The 13,232-nt window shown below is 49.4% G+C and overlaps 1 protein-coding gene across 1 annotated transcript in view; it reads left to right on the top strand.

The window, feature by feature from the left end:
* Positions 1-12,559, top strand: part of ENO1 (enolase 1, (alpha)) — a 17,045-nt gene extending 4,486 nt beyond the window's left edge. Inside the window, exons 3-12 of the mRNA XM_008574399.1 lie at positions 1,159-1,254; positions 3,212-3,270; positions 5,083-5,152; positions 5,615-5,748; positions 6,215-6,437; positions 7,729-7,926; positions 9,140-9,341; positions 9,854-9,962; positions 10,337-10,395; positions 12,119-12,559. Of these exons, the coding sequence (XP_008572621.1) occupies positions 1,159-1,254; positions 3,212-3,270; positions 5,083-5,152; positions 5,615-5,748; positions 6,215-6,437; positions 7,729-7,926; positions 9,140-9,341; positions 9,854-9,962; positions 10,337-10,395; positions 12,119-12,188 (1,220 nt within the window). The 3' untranslated portion in view covers positions 12,189-12,559. The remainder of the gene's footprint in view (positions 1-1,158; positions 1,255-3,211; positions 3,271-5,082; positions 5,153-5,614; positions 5,749-6,214; positions 6,438-7,728; positions 7,927-9,139; positions 9,342-9,853; positions 9,963-10,336; positions 10,396-12,118) is intronic.
* The last annotated feature ends 673 nt before the right edge of the window (positions 12,560-13,232 follow it).

Genomic DNA, 13,232 nt, shown 5'->3' with positions numbered 1-13,232 from the left:
CCAGGATCAACACGCCCCGCCCCGAGGGTGCATTTTTGGCAGTGGGTGTACCTACATTACCACGTTGTTACCACCCACGGTCCATAGACTTTGAACCTCTTGTTTTCATCTCTTATTCACCGAATCCAGTGCCTGGTGGACATGTAGGAAGCCAGAGTGGGTTTCGAGAAGAGCGCGTGTCCTGATCATACACGACCACTGCAGGTGCGGCATGGAGAACCAGCAGACTGTTCGGTTGAAACGTCTGCTCAGTGGTGTGCTCCTGTCATTTGCCTTCACGTCCCCACACCCCCAGTTCTTCACACACTTCAGATGGGGAATTCCCTCCAAGCTCACGTAGATTCAGCAGGCTGCCTACACTTCCTGCTCCCCTAAACCTGCCTGTCCCACATAACCAGACATCTGCAGCACCGTTCTGGATACTGTCTGTCGTTGTGCATTGGTTCAAGATCGCCATTTCCATGTTCCACAGAATAGGTGTAGCCAGATGGCTAGATTCTGTATCTGGTAGTGCGTGATTCAGTGCTTGTGTCCTCGTGTTATTAAACTTTGTACTTTTTATTGTCTTTATGCCTTTTCCCCCCCAGTCTACCCTGTTTTCCAGTTTCCTAATGGGTAGAGAACCCCCAAAATGGCATTTATTGCTGTCCAAACTGAAGCAGAGGAGCTACAGAGAGATTCCTCTTGAGCCAATTTATGTCCCATTTTTTACTTTTTAACTTCAGCATAGACACTAGAAATCTGAAATCCCCTACATGGCTTGTGTTGTATTTTGGGCGGTGGTACTGCTGGGAGTGGTCCACAGACCAGCTGCAGGGCACCAACTGCCAGCTTGTTAGAGACACAGACTCTCAGACCCCCTGTATCGGAGTTGGCATTCTAACAAGATCCCCGGCTGGCACGTGTGCACATTCAAGTCAAAAGCTCTGCTCTAGAGTGTTTTCTGTAAAATAGAGAAATTCATCAGCTATGTAGTGAGGTCTGCATTGCACAATCGTAAAAATGTGCAGGGCAGGAAGAACAGACCATTTCAGTCACCCAGTTAGCAAAAGGAAGAAACTGTTTCCTGATGACAGATGCCCTCTGTGAGTGGGAGTGAGCTTGGGCTTATGCTGTAACTGTGTTTCTTAATCGTGACTGCTTTTTCCTCACGTCCAGGTCTCTTCAGAGCTGCTGTACCCAGTGGTGCCTCAACGGGTATCTACGAGGCCCTCGAGCTCCGGGACAATGATAAGACTCGCTATATGGGGAAGGGTAAGACTTGGAACCTGCCGCTCGCCTCTGGAGCGAGGCTGCAGCCCGGCCTCCTTGCCCCCAGCCCCGCTCCTGGCCTTCCCCAGACCCCTCCTCCTCTCTGGGTGGGTCTCGTACCGGAGGGTGGGAAACCTGCCTAAACACATACTGTTGTTGATGGTGAGCAGCACACCAGCACACGGGAGAGCCGAGAGCTGGCTTATTGATTCCAGGGTTCCTAAGCCTGTAAATTGAGGGTTAGAGTTTTAATGCTTGTTTCTATTGCAGTTTGGCTCCCCTCTGTGAAATATTCCTTCGCAGTTAGGCCAGGGGACCCAAGGATCAGAACAGGACCTGATAACTAATACTAGAGAAAGGTCTCCTTGTTCTCCCAGGAGGGCCCTGTGGGCCTTCCAGACCATCAGCCCTCTTCCAGGGCAAGAAAGTATCCAAGGAAGGTCTAGCTGATGGCCTGCCATTAATGGTGACCTACAGATGAGCCATTGTAGTTGACTGACTCACAGAAGCGCTGCTCTGTGGCAGAGCCAGCCTCTGATCGGCTGTGTTGGGCAGCTTTCTTTTTTTCTTCCTTTTTGTCTTTTTTACTGACCGGTAACGGGATCGCAACCCTCGGTGTCGCGCCCGCACCACACTCAGCCAGTGAGCCGGAACCAGTCTCCACATGGGATCCAAACCCTAGGTGGGAGCCCCGCCGCACTCCCAAGCGGCACACTCTCCAGTGAGCCACCGGGCCGGCCCATGTGTTGGGCAGCTTTCTTTTTTTCTTCCTTTTTGTCTTTTTTACTGACCGGTAACGGGATCGCAACCCTCGGTGTCGCGCCCGCACCACACTCAGCCAGTGAGCCGGAACCAGTCTCCACATGGGATCCAAACCCTAGGTGGGAGCACCGCCGCACTCCCAAGCGGCACACTCTCCAGTGAGCCACCGGGCCGGCCCATGTGTTGGGCAGCTTTCACCTTTCTAGAGACAGCCTGTGCAGCCGGATTCCAGAAAAGCAAAGCACATGGGGTTACACTGTCATTATCAGCAGGGCAATGACCCCAGGGGGAGGGAGAGGCAGAAAATCTTACAACATTACCATGGTTTGTGGCCCTCCAAAGGGCCACTAGACATAAACAGATGTACAGCATATCGGAGGTATTTAAACTTCAAGGGGTGAGGGGGTGGGCGGTTAGGGGGAAAGTGTAAAGGCAGCAGGGGGGAGGAGGTGATAATGAAATAAGCTTGAGAAACCCTGGGCCAGAGTCACAGTGATGGTGCTATAGGAAGGCTGCATATTTAGTCCCATTTCACATGCTACAAAGAGCTCTCTCCACACATAAGCACATTACCGTTGTTTAATGGCCTGTGTGGGGACTTGCCTGGGTTAGGACAGTGCTGTGTCTTGGCGGTAATAAGTGCTCAGTCGGTCAGCAGTTCTGGAAGAATGAACGCATGGTGCCCAAAATGCTCTCCTGTGCCTTCCTGTTTCCTCACGCTCTCTCCCTCCGGGTCCTTCGTCACCTGTTCTCTCCTGAGTCTCTCATGCCTCCTTCTCTGTCCATCTCTACTGGGCAGGCATCTCCAGGCCCGTTAAGTATATTAATGAGTTCCTGGCACCAGCCTTGTGCACTCAGGTAACGCACCGGACGCCCTTCGGTTTCTGCAGCTGGTGTTTCCAGTGCATGGTCTTGCAAACTAACCTCCGTTGGCAGATAATTCTGAGCTGGTTGCTCTTGTGTGGCTGTAACCCTCTGGGGTCCTGGGTAAGAGCACTCAGACTGGGCCAGAAAGTCCTCCCATTCTATGGGGAAGAGGGGGCTGGGGATTTTAAAGAGGCCCCATGGAAGGTCCTTTGGTGGCTTCTGCATCAGCAGCATCAGCAGTTCTCTCTAGCAGTGCTGCTCAAGCCTGTTTTTTTTTGTTGTTTTTTTTTTTCTGTTAATGTCAGTAATTTGATTTGATTGTTCCTTCTAGGTGTCTCAAAGGCTGTTGAGCACATCAATAAAACTATTGCACCTGCCCTGGTTAGCAAGGTAGGACCTGCCTCCTGATAACTAATGTGTATTAATGCCACCAGAATGTCTCCCAGGCCCAGGGGCTTTCCTGTTCACAGAAGAGCTTATTCTGAGAGCTGCAGAAGCCACTTGGATTCCCTGTCATGCATGAGAACAATTCATGCACGACACACTTCTAACCTGTCCTCTGCCTGTGTGTCCACTTCTAATAGCACATGGAATTGGATCAGAGGAATGGGAGCCTGTCTTAGAGCCCCGATTATTTTTCCCTGCAACTATCTTGACCTTTGGGAAATTAAGATTTTAAGAGCAGTTCTCTCGGGGGTATTGGAGGTAGTGTCCACAGTGACTCATTTTTCACAACCTTTGGAATTATTTATTGTATTTCTACTGACTTTGTTTTTAACAATGGAATTCTTGTTAAATAAAATTCCTCTTGAAACCTCAGTGTATCAGACAGAGAAGAGTAGAGCTGATGTAGGTAAAATGGGGTTAGGGAACCCAACAACCCAACCTACTCAGCAATTTTTTGTCACATTTATCCTCCCTATGGCCCTTGCCTTCATAATTCCTGTGGTGCTTCCCAGATGGGAGCAGTTTGAAAATCCCTGTGTAGAGAAGCCCTCTGAGCCTGTCCAAAGCCAGCCGCAGTCTCCTTACCCATCCCACTTGCGTCTGGCCCCTCCCCTCCTTGAATTCATCCTGTGCACTGATGGAAAACGAGGTGCTCCTGTGTTGGCTTGCTTATTTGGCCTGGCCTTTGTGGCCCTCTTAATTGGTCCCTTCCCGAATGGTCCCCAGACAAAATTTCTTGGTACTGCCTTACTTGCACATGCCCTCTATCCAGTCTCCCAGGCACTCCACACATACCTTGTTCTCTGTCCCTTCGTACCCCTGCGTGGCATGATTAACGCAGTGAGCAGAGCTTCCCTTGATGATTTGTCCCCACGGGAGAAACACATTTGAACTTAATTGATGGTGAGGATTGGCCTCTAAAGCTGTCTGCTTGGGTAACTGCATGCTTTTTCCAGTGTCAAACAGCAAAAGATGCCAAGTCTTTAACATGGCATGCCGAGGCTATGGATGATTTTCTTTTCATGTTTTAGTTTGTATATAAATAACATGTATAAAATAATGCACTGATTCGATTAGGAAGTTTTTAAAGTAATGTCGATTTTTATTAAAAAATTACTTTGAGCCAGTTTTCAAGACACCAGTTTTATTACTTTATAGTCTCACCAAAAATATACATTTTGATCAGCCATTACACATTTGCTAAGTGATTTTGGACTACCTGCAAAACACCCCTTTCATCAGAAGATGAAGATTTGCCCTCAGTGGGGCTGGCCAAGAGGGACAGCGGCAGAGCCTTCCTTTGAAGGGCCGGCACGTCTGAGTGAGCGGTGGCCTTTGTGATTTGCCTGTTGCCCACACACGCCATACCCGTTTGTAGTAAAAGCTGATGCAGCATGTACCAGACAGTTCTGTCTTGTGTACCATGTCATTTAGGACTCCCTGGGTAGACTATAATGTTTGTGACCCAAGGATCATGTTTTATAGTCTCTGTTTCTTACATTGTTGGCTGAAATAAATGACTGATACCATTAAAGCAAGGAAAAGGCAGTTTTGTGTCTCTCCTTCATTTTCTCCTGCTCCCCCCCTCCACCCTCACTCCTGATTTTTTTGCCTAAGACACAAACATCGAGCACAGAATTGATTTTGACTTTGCACAGTTCAGAAGTTTTGTTGCTTCCGTGGCAGGCGAGTGGAGGTTTTGCAGGAAGAGTGTGCCCAGCCCTCCCCGCCCTCACCCTGCTCTCTCCCTTGTAGAAACTGAATGTTGTGGAGCAGGAGAAGATTGACAAGCTGATGATCGAGATGGATGGAACAGAAAATAAATGTGAGTGAACTGAGGTAGAGTGTTTGCCAGGGAAGACTGGGGGGTCTACTGGAGATTTTTTTAAAAACTTCTGGGAAGAGATGGAATAATCCCTAAGGATGAACTAAATGACAGTCTGTGGTCTATTCCAGTTTCTTTGCCTCAAGAAATGACATTTTTAAATATTAGGAGCATAACCAGGTGACAGCAGAATGTTTAAATGGTTACCCAGAAGAGGTTTGCCCTTTTTAATAAATCAGGCAATTTATGAAATTTACCAGTTTGTCATCCAAAGGGGCTTTGTCTTACGGGGAGGCAGGTGGGCGTGCACGGGATGCCGTCTGCATTTCTAGTCTGAATGCCTGAAGCGAGACAACGCAGTCCAGGTGCGGTGCTGTACAGTGGCACTAACAGGCAGGAGACCAGCAGGAGGCAGGTTGGTGAGTAAGAAATACTTTCATTTAACCATTTATTCTCTTCCAGCTAAGTTTGGTGCAAACGCCATTCTGGGGGTGTCCCTTGCTGTCTGCAAGGCTGGCGCTGTAGAGAAGGGGGTGCCCCTGTACCGCCACATTGCCGACTTGGCTGGCAACTCTGAAGTCATCCTGCCAGTCCCGGTGAGTGGCTTATTGGAACTTCTAAGCCAGGAGTGGGGGTGTCACCTTTCTCGCAGGGATCTGAGACCTCCTATACATTGATCTCAGACACGTGACTATCTCAGCCCAGTGGGAAAGAGCAGGTTCTGGAGGTCTTGGCCTTAAACAGCTCTTCTGCCCCTTGCTGAGCATGATTGAGCAACTGACTCCACTTGCCTGCGCCCTAGGACCTTTATTTGTGATTGGGGGGTGGGGGGTGTTGGTGACAGCAGTACTCTCCTTGTTAGGGTGTTAGTGTTAGCTGACATAGTAGCGAGTGCTTCTCCTGGTGATAAATATTACAGCTATCCAAAGAGACCTGGCAGGCGTCCCATAGCCACCCCTGGCCCCGCTCGTGCTCCTCAAGGACCCAGTCGGGTGATCGGACACGGGGGCTTGCTGACTCTCCAGGCCCGGTGTCATGCTGGTCCACTCTGCCTCTCCCCAGGCTTTCAATGTGATCAACGGCGGTTCTCATGCGGGCAACAAGCTGGCCATGCAGGAGTTCATGATTCTCCCCGTCGGTGCAGCGAGTTTCAAGGAAGCCATGCGCATTGGAGCGGAGGTGTACCACAACCTGAAGAACGTCATCAAGGAGAAGTATGGGAAAGATGCCACCAACGTGGGGGACGAAGGCGGGTTTGCTCCTAACATCCTGGAGAATAAAGAAGGTAAAGGTGCCGCGGGGATCCCTGAGCTGTGCAGCGCAGTTCCGTGTCCTTGGGTCTTTCACACCTGCCACTTTGGGAACGATGGTCGTTCCGCCTTTTGTTCTTCGAGGATCAAGACTCTGTACACAGGGTTTTGGGGACTGGGAGCTTAATTTTAAAGAATAACATTGTCTTCATTAATTTGACTTCTGAATTACCTGATGATTTGTTTAAGCCAGGCTGACTGGGGTAGAGAAAGGCGGTTTATTCCTTGCTGTTCCTGCTCACCTTTCAGTGGCAAAGGTTTGAAATCTCTTTGTGCGAGAAGATGCCAGTTATTCAGGAAGATGATTAATAGTTATTTTATTTATTTTTATTTTGGGAGGAGCAGCTGACCAGTACGGGGATCTGAACCTGTGACCTTGGTGATATAAGGCTGTGCTCTAACCAACTGAACTAATGGGCCAGCCCAATTAATTGCTATTTTAATAAAGTCAATCACGGTAATTCTTTGTGGAAATACTTCAAAAACAGTCTCTGTTTTGATTTTGCTTTGAATCCTTAAGAAAGTCTTAGGACAGGTCTTATTCACTGCTGAGTTCTTTGTTTTAGAGGATAAACAGTGCTCAAGCATATATCCATTGCCTTCAAGGACAGCTGGTGAAAGAAAATATTCATCCTGATCTTTGGTTTAGCCATATAAGATTGATGATATTCAGCCATTTTTGACCTATATAAATGGCCCTTTCACCTGGTTTAACCTAGTAGTTTGGGCATCTTTCGTGCAGAGCGGGAGCCAAGTGTCTATTCGTTTGCTCAGTGCGGCGCTGCAGTGTAAGGCTCTCCTATAACTGGGCTGCCTCTTGGATCCCAGCCTCAGCTCTATTTAAAGCCTATTCCTGGGGACAGCTGATCTCAGCTGGTCACTGTAACTGCATCTTGGCCAGCACAGCTGTTCCTGGGCACTAAATGTGGGAGCATTTGTCAGTGAGAAAGGCTGTTTTTAGATTTAGTGCTTATTTATTTATTTATTTATTGGTGTCTGGCCAGTAGTCAGTGATCCAAACCCTTGACCTTGGTGTCAGAACACCGCACTCTAAGATTCAGTACTTAATTTCCCACTTGGTGATTCACTGAGGCCCTGACCAATGGTTTTTCACCCCAAAGCAGAGAAACATCATTGGCGTCATCAAAACTGATGTTAGGGCTAGAGCACCCTATGCTCTTTCTGTTATAGTCCCCTTTTGGCAGCTGTCAAAGGGGAATTTTACTTCTATTTGCCTATTAACTTGTTGCCACCAACTCTTTCCAGCCCTGGAGCTGCTGAAGAACGCAATCGGGAAAGCTGGCTACAGTGACAAGGTGGTAATTGGCATGGACGTGGCTGCCTCTGAGTTCTTCAGGTCTGGGAAGTATGACCTGGACTTCAAGTCTCCCGATGACGCTAGCAGGTACATCACACCCGACCAGCTGGCCGACCTGTACAAGTCCTTCATCAAGGACTACCCAGGTGAGTGCTCCTTGCTCCTTGGGGTGCTTTCTCCCTCCTCCAGCCGCCAAGCAGCTGTGCAGCAGAGCAGCTGCAGCATCTGGCTGGCTAACTGGTGCCGGCTGTGAGGATGAGGGTGCTCTGCCAGGGGCTGCACTCAGTGTACACACATGGGTCTTCACCAAGGCTCCTGGAGTAGCGAAGGAGCCTCAGTATCACACAACAGTGTGTGATAAGTTGTTCGCAAAGTCCCACTACCTTCTGTCGTAACAGCCTCATGGAGCAGGTGCAGTTTGCGCCCCATTATACAGGAAACCGAGCCTTGAGAATCATAACGGCCACTTGTTACTAAAACATGTCATGCTTCCTGTGAGCTGGGCTCTGTTCCAGATGCTGCATCATTTAATGCACATAGGATAGGGCCTGTTACTACGCTTTCCAGGAGAGGAAGCTGAGGTGTACAGAGTGGTTTAATAACATATGCAAGGGCACACAGCAAATGGTGGAGCAAGAATTTAGACAAGAAGTCTGACTTCTGAACTACTTGGTCAAGGCTGAGCCAGACTCAAACTCAGGTCTTCACACTTCTGAGTCTGCTCCTCTTTTTTAAAAAAAATTTATTTATCAGGGCCGGCCCGGTGGCGCACTGCTACAGTGTGCCGCTTGGGAGCGTGGCGGCGCTCCCGCCGAGGGTTCGGATCCCACATACAGACCGGTTCCCGCTCACTGGCTGAGCGAGGTGCGGGGGCAACACCGAGGGTTGCGATCCCGTTGCCGGTCCCAGTCCGGTACGGGCGCGACACTGAGGGTTGCGATCTGTTGCCGGTCACGAAAAAAAGACAAATTTATTTATCATCATTTTTTTACATTCTGAGATGTTGTTGCCGAGCAATTGGTGGGGAGGGGGAGATGGTGCAGGAGGGAGGAGGGGGCGTGGTTGCGTGCCTCTATTCTTGTTCTCGGGGGCACTAAACTCAAACTACCCTGGGCAGGTAAGTGTCCCCTTTAAAAAAAAAAGCCACCCCCCGTGGGCCCGGGAGTGTGGGTAACCTATGCCCTGCTGCAGGAGCAGGTTGGTAGAGCAGAGTTTTCCAGGAGATGAGTGTGGGGCTGTTGCTGTCGTGCAGGTGAGGGAGGCATGAGACCGGGTGAGCAGCGAGTCGAGAGGGCAGTGAGCCTGTCAGTGCTGCGCTTCAGCAGACCGGGAGGCTCACACTGTCTCTCCTTCTGGCAGTGGTGTCTATCGAAGACCCCTTTGACCAGGATGACTGGGATGCTTGGAAGAAGTTCACGGCTAGTGCAGGAATCCAGGTGGTGGGGGATGATCTCACAGTGACCAACCCAAAGCGGATTGCCAAGGCTGTGGACCAAAAATCATGCAACTGCCTCCTGCTCAAAGTGAATCAGATCGGCTCCGTGACCGAGTCCCTTCAGGCGTAAGTGCCCTCCCGGGAGAGTGGCTTTCACACCATTAGAGATTGTGAATCAGCACAAGGGCTCCTTTCTTCTGGGGTTGGGAAGTCCTGTTGACTAGGACTAAGGACATCCTGGAATTGTAATGGCTTTATGTTTGAACTCCAGGTAGCCTTTAAAGTAAGTGATGACATCAAGGGGACTGAGCATGGAACAGTGGTGGCCTGGTCCTAATTCCTTCGTGGCCCCAGAAATGTGCTTTAATTTCACATATGGAGAGGCAGTGAAGGGGTGTGTCAGAGAAGACTAGTCTGTCTCCTCTCAAGGAGGCCAGGCCCGGTGTTGCAAGCACGACGGGCTGAGCAGGCTGTCACAGGAGCAGCTCAGGGCAGGGCGAGGGTTGGCCTCTGCTTATCTTCCTGAGCTCTGTGCTGATGGCCCCTCCGCTGGGCTGCCAGCAGTGAGGCGGGGTGGGGCAGGGTTCGTGGTGCCAGGAAATGGGGTCGGGCCATCTGAGTTGTTTTCTGGCTTCCAGGTGCAAGCTGGCCCAGTCCAATGGCTGGGGTGTTATGGTGTCTCATCGTTCCGGGGAGACTGAAGATACCTTCATTGCCGACCTGGTGGTGGGGCTCTGCACTGGCCAGGTAAAGAGCTGCTTAGAATGAAACGTTCTCTAAAGGTTCTCTATATTTCTTCTCTCTGACTTCAACTTCCTGGGAAGACCCAAAATGCGGTGTGGGGGGGCTACGTACACTGCTGCTTCAGCTTGATAAAACTCATAGAAGCAAAGGCCGTGTTCATCCTTTGTGCTTGTGTCCCCCATGTAACGCCATGGCTCATGAGCCTGAACAGAATGGGGTCATGAATGCCCTGCCTGGGATGCTTTCCCTCTTTCCTAGGGTCAAAGACCCTCCTTTAGAAATTCTCTCTCTGCCAGGGCACCCTCTCCTTGCCCCAAGATGCCCATGAGACTCAGTGTCCACTACAAGCAAATGTGACCTTTCTTTTTCTCCTTCAGATTAAGACTGGTGCACCTTGCCGATCTGAGCGCTTGGCCAAGTACAACCAGCTCCTCAGGTAAACAGAGTTCCTGATAACTACGGGGCCTGTGGTTCAACTGCTGGGGTCTGCGCTGAGTGTGGGCACTGTCCTGCACTGAGAGCTCTTGGCTCTGGGGTCTTGTGCAGATGGTGGTGTGCAGTGCAGGGAGCAGAGGCCTGAGCAGCATTAGGTTGGGGCAGAGTTGGGTCTAGACCCTGAGGAGCCTTGGCGACACTGTTGACGAGCAGGAGCCTGTTCCGTACAGTGCTGCCATCTTCTGGTGGGAGAGGGAATGGGATCCCCTTTGACAACTTAACCGTACACTTTTAGAGCTAGAAGACAGCTAATATTGGTGATTGTTTCAGCTAATTCACCCTTGTTTTGTGGATAAGGAAACCAGGGCTCAGAGAGATGGAGGAAATTGCCAAAGGGCAAACAGCTAGGTTTCCAGGTTCGGAGCTGTTGACGTTCTGGTCCCTTTCCTGTCTCAGTGTGTCCTTGGGAAGCTCCTGAACACAGGGAGATTTGCCCCTTCTTCTAGACTTGCAGGAAAAAGGAACATCCACATCCAATTCATAAGTTCTCCCATACTACCCCTTCTTTTAAACTTTATCCTGGATATTTTCTTTTCTTTACTTTTCTTTTTTAAAGATGACCAGTAAGGGGATCTTAACCCTTGACTTGGTGTTGTCAGCACCACGCTCACCCAAGTGAGCTAACCGGCCATCCCTATATGGATCCAGACCCATGGCTTTGGTGTTATTAGCACCACACTCCCCCAAGTGAGCCATGGGCAGGCCCATATCCTGGATATTTTCTTTTCTTTACTTTTCTTTTTTAAAGATGACCAGTAAGGGGATCTTAACCCTTGACTTGGTGTTGTCAGCACCACGCTCACCCAAGTGAGCTAACCGGCCATCCCTATATGGATCCAGACCCATGGCTTTGGTGTTATTAGCACCACACTCACCCAAGTGAGCCATGGGCAGGCCCATATCCTGGATATTTTCTAACATACATAAAAGAGTAGAGTGAACAGTAGAATGTTCTCCCTTTCCCAGCCACCCAGGTGCAGCAGTTCCCAATAATCCTCAGTTTTTTTGTCTCTTTACACCCACTCTTTATTTTTTACCAGAGATTTTTAAAGCACAGTCTAGACATCTTGTGATTTCATCTATAAATACTTCATATGTAAATGCTTTTCAGATAAAGATTTTAAAATATAACTACTCTGACCATCATATTGCCCAAGATTAATAGTAATTTCATAATATTAATAGCAAAACTATTCGCTCACCCGATTGTCTCAAAATGCCTTTTTTTAAAACTTCAGGATCCAAACAGTATACACATTTTGTTTTTTAATAAGTTCACCCTCTTTTTTTCCCCCCCGTGCTGTTTATTTTTTGTTCTTTCATTATTTAAAAAAAGCATTAGGATTTTTATATTCCAGGAAATAGTGATCTTGATGTTTATTTTGACCTCAGAAACATGGGGGCAGGGAGGGGAAGTGGGGAGTGTAGACAATACCTTGCAGGGTGAATTGGGAGGATGAGAAGAGCATATCGCTGGCATCTCAGAGGAGCACAAGTTTAGAGGGTTCTAGAAGAAGTTGGACAGACTGGAGAGTTCTGGGAACTCAACTTCCTGGGAGGAACAGGGCTGTGTCTGACCACATCTCTGGGGGTAAAAACTGAACTGCACAGAGATTTGATCTCTCCTTTTCTCTCCTCCTCCCTTTATTCTTGTGCTTCCCAAGGATTGAAGAGGAGCTGGGCAGCAAGGCTAAGTTTGCTGGCAGGAACTTCAGAAACCCCCTGGCCAAGTAAGCAGTGAGCCGGCAAGCCCGAGCCTCTAGTCGGCTGTTAGACCCTGCCCCTGATGTCAGCGAGGACAGCTCGAGGCCCCCGAGCAAGACTTGCTGGGGCCTCTGGTAGTTAGCTCCCCTCTCCCACCCCTGTGGCATTCTCACTGCTTCCCTAGCACTGCTGCAGAAGCCAAGCTTGACCGTCTGGAACCTGCTGGAAACCCAAGCTCTACAATCATGTGATTGGGCCCAAGTCATTGTTTATCTCATACTTGCTTTCCACCAAGTGTCTGGAGCCGTGTGTACCCTCCAGTGTAATCTCCAAGGTGGACACAGGCAAGATCCCCAGTGGTTTTGTGTGCAAAATAAAAAGACTCATTGGTCATGAGAATATTCTGTGCGTGTGTGTGTGTATACAAATCAGTCTGGGTCTGTACGTTGCTTCTGTGAGCCTGTCCTTCCTCTTTAGTGTTCATGGGGCACATGGTAGGGTGTAGGCCTGCAAGTGCTCAAGGTTTTGTGTCATAAGGAGAGGCGTGAGGAAAGGGGTCTGTGGATATTTGCATAAGTCCTTGGGAAGGGCAGTTGAGACAAAAGGTGAGAGAGGAGACATGGTGTCCCTCAGGAGAAATGGGGTCGGAACAGGGATCTAAGCTGGGAGGAGGCAGAGTGAGACTTCTCTAGTTCTGACATCTTATTTGGGAGATGCAGAGCTGTTTATAGATTATCTTAAGGATTGTAGCTTCTAGGTCACATACCGTATAGTTGTCCAAACCAGAGGGACTCCCGGTGAGATCCTGCGCAAACCTGGAATGTGGCTTCTTTATTCCTGGGGAAAGCAGGTAAAAGAATGATTAAAAGGTATCTCTCGGGCCGGCCGGGTGGTGCACTCGGTTGAGTGCGGCACTTGGGAGCGCGGCGGCGCTCCTGCCAAGGGTTCGGATCCCATATAGAGACCGGTCCGCTCACTGGTTGAGCATGGTGCGGGCGCAACACCGAGGGTTGCGATCCCGTTACCAGTCACGAAAAAAGACAAAAAGGAAATAAATAAGTAAATAAATAAATA

This window comes from Galeopterus variegatus, unplaced genomic scaffold, assembly GCF_000696425.1.
Source record: "Galeopterus variegatus unplaced genomic scaffold, G_variegatus-3.0.2 Scaffold1039, whole genome shotgun sequence".
Classification (NCBI taxonomy): domain Eukaryota; kingdom Metazoa; phylum Chordata; class Mammalia; order Dermoptera; family Cynocephalidae; genus Galeopterus; species Galeopterus variegatus.
This window is presented reverse-complemented; position numbering and strand designations above follow the sequence as displayed.